Source organism: Geotrypetes seraphini, chromosome 3, assembly GCF_902459505.1.
Source record: "Geotrypetes seraphini chromosome 3, aGeoSer1.1, whole genome shotgun sequence".
In the NCBI taxonomy this organism is placed as follows: Eukaryota; Metazoa; Chordata; class Amphibia; order Gymnophiona; family Dermophiidae; genus Geotrypetes; species Geotrypetes seraphini.
Window position 1 is genome coordinate 175,509,796 of NC_047086.1, and position 15,392 is coordinate 175,525,187.

At 43.8% G+C, this 15,392-nt stretch overlaps 1 protein-coding gene across 4 annotated transcripts in view; it reads left to right on the top strand.

The window, feature by feature from the left end:
* The window catches only part of EZR (ezrin), a 201,076-nt gene that overhangs the window by 118,021 nt on the left and 67,663 nt on the right, over positions 1-15,392 (top strand). For all 4 annotated transcript variants that reach the window (XM_033937964.1, XM_033937965.1, XM_033937966.1 and 1 more), the window contains one exon: positions 12,571-12,717. In XM_033937964.1, coding sequence (XP_033793855.1) covers positions 12,571-12,717 — 147 coding nt within the window. The remainder of the gene's footprint in view (positions 1-12,570; positions 12,718-15,392) is intronic.

Below are 15,392 nucleotides of genomic sequence, written 5' to 3' on the forward strand. Positions count from 1 at the left end.
GCTTCGTCTCCATGCCATCGAACCAGTTCCTTTGGAACAGCAGAACAAGGGTTTTTACTCCCGTTACTTCCTTGTTCCGAAGAAGACAGGCGATCTGCGACCCATCCTGGATCTCAGGGCTCTCAACAAATTTTTAGTCAAAGAAAAACTTTGAATGTTGTCCCTGGCGTCCCTTTATCCCCTTCTGGATCAGAACGACTGGTTATGCTCTCTGGATCTCAAGGAGGCCTATACTCATATTCCCATTCATCCAGCCTCCCGTCAGTACCTCAGATTTTGGGTGGGGAATCTGCATTACCAATACAGAGTGCTGCCCTTTGGCCTGGCTTCATCTCTCAGAGTGTTCACCAAGTGCCTAGTAGTGGTAGCAGCAGCTCTACGGAACCATGGTATTCAGGTGTTTCCCTACCTAGACGACTGGCTCATCAAAGATTCAACATCTCAGGGGGTTATTGTAGCGACCCAACAGACTACGTGGTTCCTTCAAAGTTTGGGATTCGAAATCAACTTTCCCAAATCACAACTTCAGCCCTCTCAGAATCTACAATTCATCGGAGCTGTTCTCGACACTATTCACCTCAGAGCATTCCTTCTGCAAGAACATCTGGAAGCTCTCCTTCAACTCTGTCATGCAGGGTCTTCCCACTCTTGAATCTCAGCGAGACACATGATAGTACTATTAGGTCACATGGCCTCCACAGTACACATGACTCTTTTGCCAGACTTCACCTCCGCATTCCTCAGTGGACCCTGGCATCTCAGTGGACGCAGGCTTGCAACCCACTTTCTCAACATATTACTGTCACTCCTTCCTTGAGACAGTCTCTCTGCTGGTGGATTCTCTCTTCCAATCTCTGCAGAGGCTTACTGTTTCAAATGCCCCCTCATCAGAAGGTCCTCACAACAGATTCCTCGACCTACGCTTGGGGCACTCATCTCGAAGGTCTCCATACTCAAGGCCATTGGACCAGTACGGATCATCAGTGTCACATCAATCTGTTGGAACTCAGAGCGATCTTCAATACTCTCAAAGCTTTTCAACATCTTCACAACCAGGTAAAGGAAAATGGTAAAACCAGAGGACATAATTTGAGGTTGAGGGGTGGTAGATTCAGGGGCAATGTTAGGAAATTCTACTTTACGGAGAGGGTGGTGGATGCCTGGAATGCGCTCCCGGGAGAGGTGGTGGAGAGTAAAACTGTGACTGAGTTCAAAGAAGCGTGGGATGAACACAGAAGATTTAGAATCAGAAAATAATATTAAAGATTGAACTAGGCCAGTTACTGGGCAGACTTGTACGGTCTGTGTCTGTGTATGGCCGTTTGGAGGAGGATGGGCAGGGGAGGACTTCAATGGCTGGGAGGGTGTAGATGGGCTGGAGTAAGTCTTAACAGAGATTTCGGCAGTTGGAACCCAAGCACAGTACCGGGTAAAGCTTTGGATTCTCGCCCAGAAATAGCTAAGAAGAAAAAAAAAAAAAAAAAAAAAAAAATTTTTAAATTGAATCAGGTTGGGCAGACTGGATGGACCATTCGGGTCTTTATCTGCCGTCATCTACTATGTTACTATGTTACTATGTTAGGTAGTCCTCATTCGGACAGACAACCAAGTCGCCGTGTACTATGTTAACAAACAGGGAGGGATGGGATCTTCCTCCCTTTGTCAAGAAGCTCTGAAGGTTTGGGACTGGTCGATCCGTCACAACAATTTCCTCAAAGCTGTCTACATTCAAGGGGTGAACAATTGCTTGGCGGACAACTTGAGTCATCTTCTGCAACCTCACGAATGAACACTCCATTCCTCGCCCATTCATCACATCTTTTCAAAGTGGGGAACGCCTCAGATAGATCTCTTTGCAGCTCCCCACAACTACAAACTGCCTCAGTTCTGCTCCAGGATATATTCTCCTCATCACCTCGAGGCAGATGCTTTCATACTGGAATGGATGACTCTCTTCCTGTATACATTCCCTCCGTTCCCTCTCATTCTCAAGACTCTTGTCAAGTTGAAGAACACTCAAGTCACCATGATTCTGATTGCTCCTCGGTGGCCAAGACAACGTGGGACTCCCTTCTACCAGTTTTTCCATCTCTGCTTACACAGAGTCAGGGATCTTTGCTTCATCCCAACCTGCAGTCTCTACACCTGACAGCTTGGTACCTCTCAATATAACTCCTCTTCAGTTTTCTCAACCTGTAAGAGACATTTTAGAGGCTTCTAGGAAGCCTGCCACTAGGCAATGCTACCACCAAAAATGGACTATATTTGCTACGTGGTGTTTTTGTTACGTTAAGGAACCTCAGGGTTCCTCCTTATCTTCTGTTCTGGATTATCGTTTACACTTATCTGGCCTTAAGTCTACATCGATACGAGTCCATCTCAGTGCAATTGCTGCTTTCCATCAGCCTATTGAAGGGAAACCCCTCTCTGCTCATCCCATGGTTTCCAGATTCATGAAAGGACTTTTCAATGTCAAACCTCCTCTCAAACCACCTCCAGTGGTTTGGGACCTCAATGTTGTTCTTGCTCAATTGATGAAGCCTCCATTTGAACCAATGTCTATGGCTCATCTGAAATATCTCACTTGGAAAGTGGTGTTTCTCATTGCCCTCACTTCTGCTCGACAAGTTAGTAAGCTGCAAGCTTTAGTAGCTGATCCACCTTTTACCGTCTTCCATCATGACAAGGTGATCCTCCGTACTCATCCTAAATTCTTACCTAAAGTTTCAGAATTTCATCTCAACCAATCAATTGTTCTTCCAGTGTTATTTCCAAAGCCTCATTCTCACCCTGGAGAATCAGCCCTTCATACTCTGGACTGTAAATGTGCTTTAGCCTTCTATTTGGAACACACCAAACCACACAGAACTGCTCCTCAATTTTTTGTCTCCTTTGATCCAAACAAGTTGGGACATCCAATCTCTAAGCGTACCATCTCCAACTGGATGGCTGCTTGTATCTCTTTCTGCTATGCCCAGACTGGATTACCCCTATAGAGTCGAGTCACAGCCCATAAAGTCAGAGCAATGGCAGCTTCAGTAGCTTTCCTCAGATCTACACCTATTGAGGAAATTTGCAAAGCTGCTACTTGGTCTTCGGTTCATACTTTCACCTCTCACTATTGTCTGGATACTTTCTCTAGACAGGATGGCCATTTTGGCCAGAGAGTATTACAAAATTTATTCTCCTAAGTTGCCAACACTCCCACCATCCCATTCTAGTTAGCTTGGAGGTCACCCATATGTGAGAATAGGCTGCCTGCTTGTCCTGGGATAAAGCACAGTTACTTACCGTAACAGTTGTTATCCAGGGACACTTATAACAGTTGTTATCCAGGCAGCTATTCTCACAACCCACCCACCTCGCCTGGTTGGCTTCTCTGCCAGCTATCGGAACTGAGGAGACTTGCCCTGCGCTGGGCGGGAAGGCACTCGCGCATGCACGGTGCGGTCGACTCGAAACTTCTAAGTCTGCTTGCTAGGCTTCCGCATCCGGGCTCTGTTGATGACGTCACCCATATGTGAGAATAGCTGCCTACTGCCCCTGGATAACAACTGTTACGGTAAGTAACTGTGCTTTATTACACTGGACTAATCATTAGTTCAGAAGCAGTGAGCCAGAAATCCAATGGCAACCATAAAAAGTGATTTGGCCACTAATATTTAATAATAATAATAACTTTATTTATATCCCGTCATACTTTTCAGTTTAAGATGGTGTACAATAAGAGGTGCTGACAACAGCGAGTTAACATCAGTTAGAATTGGGAAGGGGTAGATGGGCGGTTATGTGGTTGGGCAGCATTAGGGTGGGAGAAGGAACATGTAAGAAGAGGTAGGTGTAGAACCATTTTGGAGATTCAGACAAATTTGTCGAATAAGGGTGTTTTTAGTGATTTTCTGAGTGTGTGGTATGTTAGTGAGTTCAGGATTAGGTCGTTTAGGGTGTTGTTCCATATCCCTGCTTGGAAGGAGATTTCCTTTTGAGGAATCTTTTGAATCCGCATCCTTGGGGGGAGGGGAATGTAAACAATGTTCTGCGTGAGAAGCGGAGTTTGTCCTGTAGGATGAGGTGTTTCAGGAGGTAGGTGAGAGCGGTGCCGAAGAGTGTCTTGAAGCAGAGGCCGCCAGATTTGAAAATTATTCTGGCCTCGATGTGTTCGGATTTTTTGAAGCCAAAGATTACTTGAATGTCCGTATTCTGGATTAGCCTCAGTTTCTTGATGGTTTTTTTTGTGTGATGCTAGGTAGATTATGTTGCAGTAATCCAGTGAGCTCAGGACCAGAGATTGGACCGGCAGTCTAAATGATGCGAAATCAAAATATGGTTTTAGCGTGTGTAGTTTCCTTAGTAAGTAGAAGCATTTTTAAATTAGAATGTTGGTATGGACTTCAAATGTCAGTTGCTGGTCTAAGGTGACTCCTAGGATTTTAATGGTAGGATCGATTGGGAAGTTCCTTACATTTAGGTTGATAGAAGGTTCGGCTAGTTTGTTCATTGGGGAAGCCATAAATATTTTGGCTTTTTTCCGGTTTTAGTTTGGAATTTGTAGACCATTGTTCTACTTGGTCGATGATTGATTAGACGAAGTGTCTGGTTTCGGTTGATGGTGGGGGACAATGATTGTGATGTCATTCACATAGATGTATGATTGGAGGTTCAGCTTGGATAGTTCCTGGCCTAGGGAGGACATGTATAGTTTGAATAGGGTAGGGGATAAGGGGGAGCCTTGAGGGACACCAAAGGGGTTGATCCATGTCTGGGAATAAGTTTGTTCACTGATGGCTTGATAGGAACGGTTTTTTAGGAAGCTTTTGAACCATTTGAGTACGTGGCCCGAGATGCCTATGGCATCAAGACGGCTGAGTAGGATGTCGTGGTCCACCAGGTCAAAGGCACTGCTAAGGTCAAATTGGAGTATTAGTGCGTGTTTCCCTGAACTGAACTGAGTAAGTGTGAGATGTGATCAGTGATAGAGGCTAAGGCTGTTTTGGTGCTGTGGTGTGAGCAAAATCCTGATTGGTATTCATGAAGTGTTGGGAATTTTTCCAGATAGTTCGTAAGGGCAGCGTTGATCAGGCTTTCCATTAGTTTGGTGAAGAAAGGGATGTTGGCTACAGGTCTGTAGTTGGATGTTGTTGATGTGGGGTCTTTGCGGTTCTTTACAATGGGAGTGATGAGGATGTGGCCGAGGTTGGTTGGGAATTCGCCATTTGCCATTAGTTGAGAGATTCAGTCGAAGAGCATGGCCTTGCAGGGGGTGGGGGCTGCTCTCGTGATGGTGGGTGGGAAGTTGTCTAGACAGCAGAAGGTTTTGGCGTATTTATTATAGAGCTGGAGAAGTAGGAACCAATTAGGAATCTCAAAGTGAAAGGGCAATTTTGTAAAGCGGGCCCATTACACATCCATGTTCAACTCATATGTATGCCCCCTGACAGTTGCACACTGTTTATAAAATAGTGCCTAGTTTTTACATGTGTAACTGCCGGTTATTGGCAATAATCATACAAATAAACGGTACTGTTCTAAATACTAGATGCACTGTTAGACCCCTGAGTCTATAAAAGATGCCTAAAGTTAGGTGCCTAGATTGGCGTCTAAATAAGATAGCTGGTGGCAAAAGGGAAGGGAAAGAGTTGCTGGACCCATGGGGAGGGGGACAGTTGCTGGTCTGGCAGGTGAGGGGAGGTGGTGCTGGGCCCATGGAGGGAGGGCTGCTGGACCTGAAGGGAAGGGAGAGAGGTGCTGGATCTTTTGAGGGATGGCTGGATTTGAAAGGAAGAGAGTGAGGTGCTGGATTCTTTCAGGTGGCTGGATTTGAAGGGAAGAGAGTGAGGTGCTGAACCGGAAGGGAAGGGAGAGAGAGGTTGGTTCCATAGAAAGGGGGGGCCTGGGGTTAGAGGAAAGGGAGAAGGTTGCTGGAGCTACAGGAAGGGAGAGGTGCTGACTCGAGGGGAGAAAGAAGAGGAGAAAAGAAAAGAAAGAGAGATGACAGACTAAGGGAATGAAAGGAGAGGGAGTAAAATACTGAACATACAGCAGAGAGAGGGAGAGACAAACAGGGAGGTATATGGAAACAAATGGGAAATAATGGGTATGGGAGGAGGTATATGGAAACAAATGGGAAATAATGGGTATGGGAGGGAGCTTAGGGATGAGGGCATAAAGGAAAGTGCTGCATGGGGATGGTATATGGACACAGACATGGGAAGAGTATATGGAAACAGAGGAAATATGCTAGACATGGGGGGGGAGTACAGGAACACATAAGGAAGATGCTGGACAGAGGGAGTTAATGCGTGGTACAGGGGGAGGGGATAGGGACATAGATTGATGATGATGATGATGAACGCAGAGTGATGGACACAGGAAAGTATAGGGGACTCAGTAAAGGGAAAGATAGGTGATGGATGGTGAGCACAGAGAAAGAAGAAATGTCGAATGAGCAGAAGATCCCACAAATGAGTTAAGAAAAAAAGAGGGAAACAGAAATCAGAGCCTTGGACTAACGTGACCAGAAACAAAAGGAAGAAAAAATAATTTTATTTTCTATTTTGTGATCGGACGATGTCAGATTTGAAATGTGTATCCTGCAAGTGCTGGAGTTACACATGCGGGGATCCAGGACAAAGATTTGGGAGGGGACCCCCAAACCGACTACCATGCCGTCCCACCTTCAGCAGGAAGTGGTAGCTTCTTGGAATTTTGGTTTAATTTATGTTTTATCATTTTTGGTCAGCTATTATATATTTAGCGTTTGTGTTCTGTGTGTGTGACCGATGTATTCTGTCAGCATAAAGTTTGTATGTAGCATTCTGTAATAATCTGGCGTGTTCAGTTTTCTCGATAGTGCAGAGGATGTTTGTGAAGAGGGGAAGGGAGACTGGGGTTTTGTTGACTCTTCTTATGTATTGTGTAAAATGACAGTTATACAGAATATAGTTTGGTTTTATCCTCTATAATAAAACCCTAAGCGCGCATGCACACTTACACTGGCGTGATCCCTGCCTACATGATTTGTGCCTCCGTGGCTGTATTCGATTTGCGGCGAGTGCGGCAATTTGCAGCACATGTGGCACTTAACATGGCGGTTTGTCTCCTGCGGTGTGGCGGCGGTGATAGGTGGCAGCGAGAGCAGCGGCAGGAGGGTGTCCTTTGGCATGGACGAGGTGGACAGGGTGCTGCGAGGCATCCGGCTGTCAGAAGAGGTGTTTAGTCGAATAAATGAGTCCTCCCATGCTGGTAAGAATTACAGGATGTAAATACAGGGAAGTGAAGGAGCAGGAAAATGCTGCTACTGCTGCTGCACAGGGAAGTGGAGGGGGAGGAGAGACAGACAGAAAGAAAGACAGACAGACAAAGGGAGCCAAGGAGAGAGACAGACATAAATAAAGACAGACAGAAAGAAAGATTGACAGACAAAGGGGGCCATGGAGAGAGACACACAGAAAGAAAGACAGACAGACACCGGGAGGGAGAGAGATTGAAAGAAAGAAAGATAGACAGCGGGAGAGAGAGAGACAGAAAGAAAGAAAGAATGACAGACAGATAGCGGCCAAGAAGAGAGACAAAAATAAAGAAAGACAGACAGCGGCCAAGGAGAGAGAGAGAGAGACAGAAAGAAATAAAGACAGACAGACAGCGGCCAAGGAGAGAGACAGAAAGAAAGAAAGACAGACAGGCACAGGAGTCAAGGAGAGAGAGAGACAAAAAGAAAGAAAGAAACGAAGACAGACAGCAGCCAAGGAGAGAGAGAGAGACAGAAAGAAAGCGCTACTGCTGGACAGGGGGAGCAGGCAAAGGGTGGTGGTAGACAGCCGAGGAGAGAGAGAGAGACAGACAGACAGATAGAAAGCGGCCAAGGAGAGAGAAAGAAAGAAAGAAAGAAAGACAGACAGACACATCTATTCTAGCACCCGTTAATGTAATGGGCTTAAAGACTAGTACTTTAGTAAAATGATATAACCAGCTTCTAAATTGTAACTTTCTTCCTGGAAATATCCAGTTATCCTAATTGTATATTTTTTCCTGGTAATGTCCAGTCATCTTCCGATGTAATCCGCTTAGAACTGCAAGGTACAGGCGGAATAGAAGTCAGTAATGTAATGACGGGGACGGGATGAGGATAAACTTTTTATCTCTGAAAAAATGACAAACTTTTCCTACTGACCTCCTTGTAATATCACTTATGGAAATACTGTAGCACTGAACCCAAGATTTACTCCAGTGACATTTTGCTACTAATACCATTTTACTTGGAATGATCTCCAATTTACCACTCATCTAGTTTCTAAAAATTTGCCATTTTAAGAAGTTCAAGTTACTTATGAGTCCCTGTATGGAGCTGTGCCAAGACATTATTGAAATCCACATGTACCATAATCCAGCATTTGTCCAATGGAAACCATTGGATGCCCAGCCCAAAAAAATGATCAGATTTACTTGACTTGATCTCACTTTGGTAAGAACAAATCATATTTAATCCTTTGTTTTGTTGTATTGAAGGCAATTCAAAGGGATGAGCATCCCAGAAATATATACACTTCTCCCTCCCTATTCGCGGGGGTTAGCGGCAGAGCTGGCCCGCGAATAGGAAAAATTCGAGAATAACTTTTGGCCGGCTCTGACCCACCCCCAGACCTTACCTGGTGGTCTAGCGGTGACGCGGGGCAGGAGCGATCTTCCTACACTCCTGCCCCGTCCAGAGCTGTACTGCTGAGTTCCCGTGGTCTCACGAGACTCAATTTTGTAGTCTCGTGAGACAACGGGAACTCACAGCACGGCTCTGCACGGGACAGGAGTATAGGAAGATCGCTCCTGCCCCGCATCACCGCTAGACCACCAGATAAGGTCCATGCTCCGATCGCCCCCCCCCCCCCCACCGCCTGCGATCGCCTCCCTCCACCTCTGATCAGCCCCGCCACTGCCTCTGAGCACCTCCCTCCGCTTCCGATCGCCCCCCGCCGCTATCGATCGCCTCTGATCGTCTCCTTCCAAGTCCCGGGGCCGTTTTTTTTCAATGCCAATGAGCAATTCTGAGTGGGGGGGTCCTGGGGAAAAATCGCGGATAATCAAAACCGCGAACATTGAAACCGCGAATAGGGGGGGAAGTGTGTATATATATATTTTTTCATTTGGGAACAAATGACATTTGTGAGTGTGTACTCTTCTTAAGAGAGTGCACTGTAGACTAAATTAGGGCCGAAAAATCAGCACTGTGGACTAATATGTGGTACCAAAAGATCTGTGCCAATAAAATGAACGCTAAGCATTAAAATGAATGCCTTAGGCAATCGGACGGAAACTATGCAGAATCTGATTCTACCAAGGCAGAAAGAACTACTTAACAAATACTTCTGCTCAGTATTCACCTGTGAGGCGCCGGGAGCTGGTCCACAACTACGGACAAGAGACAGCCAAAATGACCCATTTCAAGATTTTGAGTTTACGCCCAGTAGCATCTACTATGAACTTTCAAGACTCAAAGTAAACAAAGCCATGAGACCAGACAACCTACACCCCAGGGTGCTCAGAGAGTTGTGTGAAGTTCTGGCGGAACCACTATCCGTGCTCTTCAATCTTTCCCTACGCACAGGAAGAGTCCCCCTGGACTGGAAAACGGCTAACGTAATTCCACTCCACAAAAAGGGCTGCAGGACAGAGACAGCAAATTACAGACCGGTGAATCTCACATCCATAGTGAGCAAACTCATGGAAACACTGATCAAACAGAAACTCGACAAAATCCTAGACGAGGAAAATCTACGTGAACCCCACCAACACGGATTTACCAGGGGCAGGTCCTGCCAATTTAATCTAATTGGCTTCTTTGACTGGGTGACTAGACAACTGGATGTCGGGGAGTCCCTGGACGTAATATATTTGGACTTCAGCAAAGCTTTTAATAGCGTCCCACACCGCAGGCTGTTGAACAAGCTAAAATCGCTGGGATTGGGGGATACATTTACTGCATGGATTAGGGATTGGCTAAGCAGTAGACTTCAAAGGGTAATGGTAAATGGTACCCCCTCCAAAACGTCAGCCGTGATGAGTGGAGTACCACAGGGCTCCGTCTTGGGCCCGATTCTATTCAATTTATTCATAGGAGATATGACCCAAGGGCTTAGAGGAAAAGTATCACTGTTTGCCGACGACGCCAAACTATGCAACATAGTAGGTAAAAGCAGTGTGCCTGACAGTATGACGCAGGACCTACTACTACTGGAACAGTGGTCATCAACTTGGCAGCTAAGCTTCAATGCTAAAAAGTATAAGGTGATGCACCTAGGTAAAAAAAATCCGTGCAGAACTTATACACTAAATGGTGAGACCTTGACCAGGACCACAGCGGAACGTGATTTAGGAGTGATCATTAGTGATGATATGAAGGCTGCCAATCAAGTGGAGAAGGCTTCCTCTAAGGCAAGACAAATGATGGGCTGTATCCATAGGGGTTTTGTCAGCAGAAGACCTGAAGTCATAATGCCGCTGTACAAATCCATGGTAAGACCTCATCTGGAGTATTGTGTTCAATTCTGGAGACCACACTACCGGAAGGATGTGCTGCGAATTGAGTCGGTTCAGCGAATGGCCACCAGGATGGTCTTAGGGCTCAGGGATCTCACGTATGAAGAAAGGCTAAATAAATTGCAGCTGTACTCACTGGAGGAACGAAGAGAGAGGGGAGACATGATTGAGACATTTAAGTATATCACGGGCCATATTGAGGTGGAAGATGATATCTTCTGTCTTATAGGGCCCTCAACCACCAGAGGTCACTCGCTGAAAGTCAGGGGAAGGAAATTTCATGGTGATTCCAGGAAGTACTTCTTCACTGAAAGGGTGGTCGATCATTGGAACGAACTACCTCAGCAGGTGATTGAGGCCAACAGCGTGTCAGATTTTAAGAGAAAATGGGATAATCACGTGGGATCTCTAAGGGAGTAAAGTCAGCTGGGTGGATCATTGGTATGGGCAGACTTGATGGGCTATGGCTCTTTTCTGCCGTCATTTTCTATGTTTCTATGTAAGCACTATACAATAAATGGCGCTGTGAGTTGGGCACTGTTTATAGAACAGTGTTTGGTGCTGGAATTGGCACCCAGTTTTGAGTGTCAGGACTTAACACCAGCTGAAACCTGGTATAAATCCTCATGCCTAAATTAGGTGTGGCTCTGCTCTTCATCTCAAACGCACTCTCTAACCAAACATTCAGAAAGTCAATAAAACCCTATCTCTTTGACAAATTTCTCTGACCCCACTTCAACCTGATGTACTTCCAAAACACTTCCTGATAAACCTGACTAAACTTAGCATGCCAATGTAATTTCAAAAGTTCTCTGTAATGTCGCTTTCTGTATACAGTCTCTTCCCTTGTAAACTGCTTAGAACTGTTTGTGGTATGGCGGTATATAAAAATAAAGTTATTATTATAATTCTATAACACTGTGCACAAATTCCACGAATGCCCCTCCGCCCACCCATGCCCCTCCCAAGGCCAAGCTCCATTTTGGGATCAATGTTTAAAATTTTTATGCACCTATCTTTATAGAATGGCGACCAAAAGATGCACATCTAAATTCTAATTATTGCCAATTAGTGCCATGAATTGATAGTTCCCGATTATCAGTGTTAAGTGGCTCATTATGAAATATTAAATTGTGTGTGCAAAATAAAATGTATGCATAAAATATAGAATGAGGAGGTATGGGTGAGAGTGTACCCTTGTTAAGAAAAGTGCACACTATGATCAGTCCATCATCCCTAGTGTTTCATTCAAAGTATCACTCTTCTCTTTTCCTGTTGTGGTGATGCCACCAATGCACTCACCATTGAGGTCAGCGTGAAGAGGCTTGTAAAAGTTACCCATTGCCAGTGGCATAGCGAGGGTGAGTGTCGCCCGGGGCGATGGCGCCCCTCTCCCACCCTCTTCCCTGTTTCTATGTTTCCCCTTCCATTTACGCGCACACCTTCCCCATACTTTTTTATCTTAGGCGTGAGCAGCCATGAACTTTTTGCCCACGTCAGCTTCGGCGCTCTCTCTAACATCACTTCCTAGGTGCGGGTTTCCGGAAGTGACATCGGAGAGCACCGATGCCGGCTGCAAATTCATGGCTGCTCGTGCTGAAGTTGAAAAGGGAAGGGGGCATGCTTGCGGCATGGGGAGGAGTGAGAAGGGGGGTGGACAGCAGGAGGGGTGCTAGCACCCCAAGGAAGACTGCGCCCAGGGCAAACCAACCCCTGCATTCCCTTCACTACGCCACTGCCCATTGTCTCTTTACTCCTTGCTTTTATGAGGTTAAATGACATTTGCCCATCTCCTGTGCGCTGGAATCATTCATGTTTTCAAAAAGTGATCAATAGTATTTAACCAAAAACATTTGGTTACCCAGTTACATCCACATTTACAAAAACATTAATATCCACAGTTACAAAAACATTAATACCCAGTTACATCCACAACTTTACACATGATACTTCTTGCTTGTAATGCATTAGATGTAAATAACTTGATTAGTATAGTTTTCTGCTAATTTGTTAGTTTGTTTTTATATTTTCTTTCTTATCTAGAGAAGAAGCAATGCTTGAATACTTGAAGATTTCCCAGGACTTGGAGATGTATGGGATCAACTATTTTGAAATTAAAAACAAGAAAGGAACTGACCTCTGGCTGGGAGTGGACTCTCTAGGGCTGAATATTTATGAGCATAACGATAAGTAAGTTGAGCATTTGCTTGCACCTGTACTACACATGTGTTTTGTTTTGTTTTGTTTTAATGGAACCAAAAAGGATTTCTTACAGAATTGCATTTTATAGAGCTCTTGCTTTGTGCCTTTATAACATAAGTATAATTTTAGTTTTTGCTTCATTCCAACTGGATAAGAGATTTTTAAAAGTGTCAATTTCTGAACAGCTGAATAAGTGAACTAGTTAATATTTAAGAATATTTGTTTGTAGCAATGATTTTTTATTTTTTTTTTTTTAAGTTCAAATGTTTTTATTGATTATAATAGAGAAAACAATATCAGATGGAAAGATGTACATATAATCACAGTTATCTCTTGAACAACCCAGACATGTGTGTGCACAGAATTATATACATAAAATATATCTTACAGTGATCCAGTAAAATGTGTATCGTATGTGATATGCATATGACAAAGACACAAAAGGTCAATCAGAGCAATAATCTAGTAAAGGTTTCCATATATCATAGTATCTATACAGTAGATGAGATCTTTCAGCATTAATTTTCTCATATTTACCAGTGAGACAAAGGGCATTCCACCACATGTGAAAATCAACTTTAGTTAGATCTTTCCAGCAATATAGTATCGTTTGCAGAGCTAGTGCTATCATTATGGTAAATAAACGTTCTGAATGTGTAGGTAAGGGAGTCGATAATGTTTGACTCATACCAACGAGTGTGGCAATTGACATTGTTTCATGAATCTGAAGAACCTCACAGATAGTATTCCAAACTCGTTCCCAGAAGGACTGAACTTGTGGACAAAAGAAAAGTAAATGTTCCAAGGAGCCCTCACATGACTCACATGACCAGCAATTAGGAGTCTTTTTTGAATCAATTTTATGAGACAATAGTGGGGTCCATACAGCTCTGTGTAACACAAAGAAGATAGATTGTAAAAGTGAAGCAGAGTGAATGGATTTAAAGAAGATTTTCCAGAGTTCCTCCCAATCAATGGCATCGGAGGGGAGACTAAGTTTATAATTCCATTTCTGTTCTAATTCTGCAGAACTATGAAAAGCCATCATCTGTAGGTGCTTATACCATATTGATGCAGTGAGCACCTGCCCAGCATTCCTATGCATAAAATCGCGCAAACCAGAGTCAGCGTTGCAATTAAGGATTGTAGGTAGTGAATTACGAATACAATGTACAAGTTGTAGCCATCGGTAATGTTGATTGGCAGGAAGTCCTTTGTTCTCTACAAGTGTAGTAAATGGGGTCCAATTAGTTAAGGTCATGAGGTCTTGCACAGTCCAGATGTAGCAATGATTTGTAGCTGAGAAGTTAATCTGTCCTGCTGTCTGGTCTCCAGTGTTGACTATTGAGTTGTTAAGCTACTTCATGATCCAATGAGCCATCTACCTCATGCAGAATATGAATAGTTATCCTCTGTTAGAATACTTAGCTCGTAAAACATTCCTTTCTCCATGGGCTGCCAGATACTGGTACATCAAGTTTAACAGCTGACATACTCCAAATTTCACTGAAATTGCAAATCAAGTGGGTCATCCCACCTAGAGAACCAAAAAGTGCGTTAGCCCATATGAAGGGTATCTTCACAATGTGCCGATTAGGTTGGAAGTCCAAGAAGGTGCTTATTTTGAGGCTGTTTTATCTAGATACATACACCCCTGTGCATCTTTATAAAAAGGCCTCTCCTGCTTGGGAATAGGTATTTTAAATATACACGGCCCATACACCTCTGAATATGTCAACATACAGGTTGCGTAAAAACATGCACCTTGTGCCACCGATGATTCTAGGCACATTACCCATTTTAGAGACCTTTAAACATGTAAAACAGGGTTTATGCGGACGTCACTTGGAAGCATGGCTGCTTAATTTTTGAGCTCTGTTGGGGGTTGTGCTGTTTAGTATTATATTTACTTCCTACTGCAGTTATAGCAGTTTCTCGTAATTATAACCTCAGACTGATAAATTTCCCTAGGGTTTCTATGATAGCCCCAAGGGAAATGCTGAAACGTTATATGACGGAAGTATTGGAACTTCCTGAAGAGTCGTTACCACCATTTACACAGGTCTATTACCTTCCAAATAAGACTCAAGACCAACAACAACAGAAAATGGGACCTGATTTAACGAACATATCTAATATTTTGGAAATGTCTGATAGAGAATTAGTGACCCCAGCCACTTTACTTTTGACAGTAGCTCTCGCACCAGATAAAAACTGGTTGCTGAGACTTTTCTTTAAAAATAAACAAAAAGAATTTTTAGGTTGTAAAATTCAGATGTTCCCAGATTTGGCTAGGGACACACAGAGAAGGAGACGAGAATTCTTGTTAAGGAAACCTGGTGTTATATCTCTGGGGGCGACTTTTTACTTGCGACATCCATGCAAATGTGTTATTAATTATCATTCTCATAAATATGTTTTCTTTGAGCTATCTCAACTGACAACCTTTCTTTCAACTGCATCTCTGGAGAAAGAAAGTGCTTAGTTTAAGAAGGGTGCTTTAATCTCATTCAACTAGTTATTACTTGGTTTATATATAATTACTTTGATTCGCCTATTTCCCCTCTTGGATCTTATTGAGGACTTGAGTAGAAATTTATGCTTATATTTGATATTTCTTTATATATGTTTTCAATTGTATTAATTTCATGCTGAATTTCCTT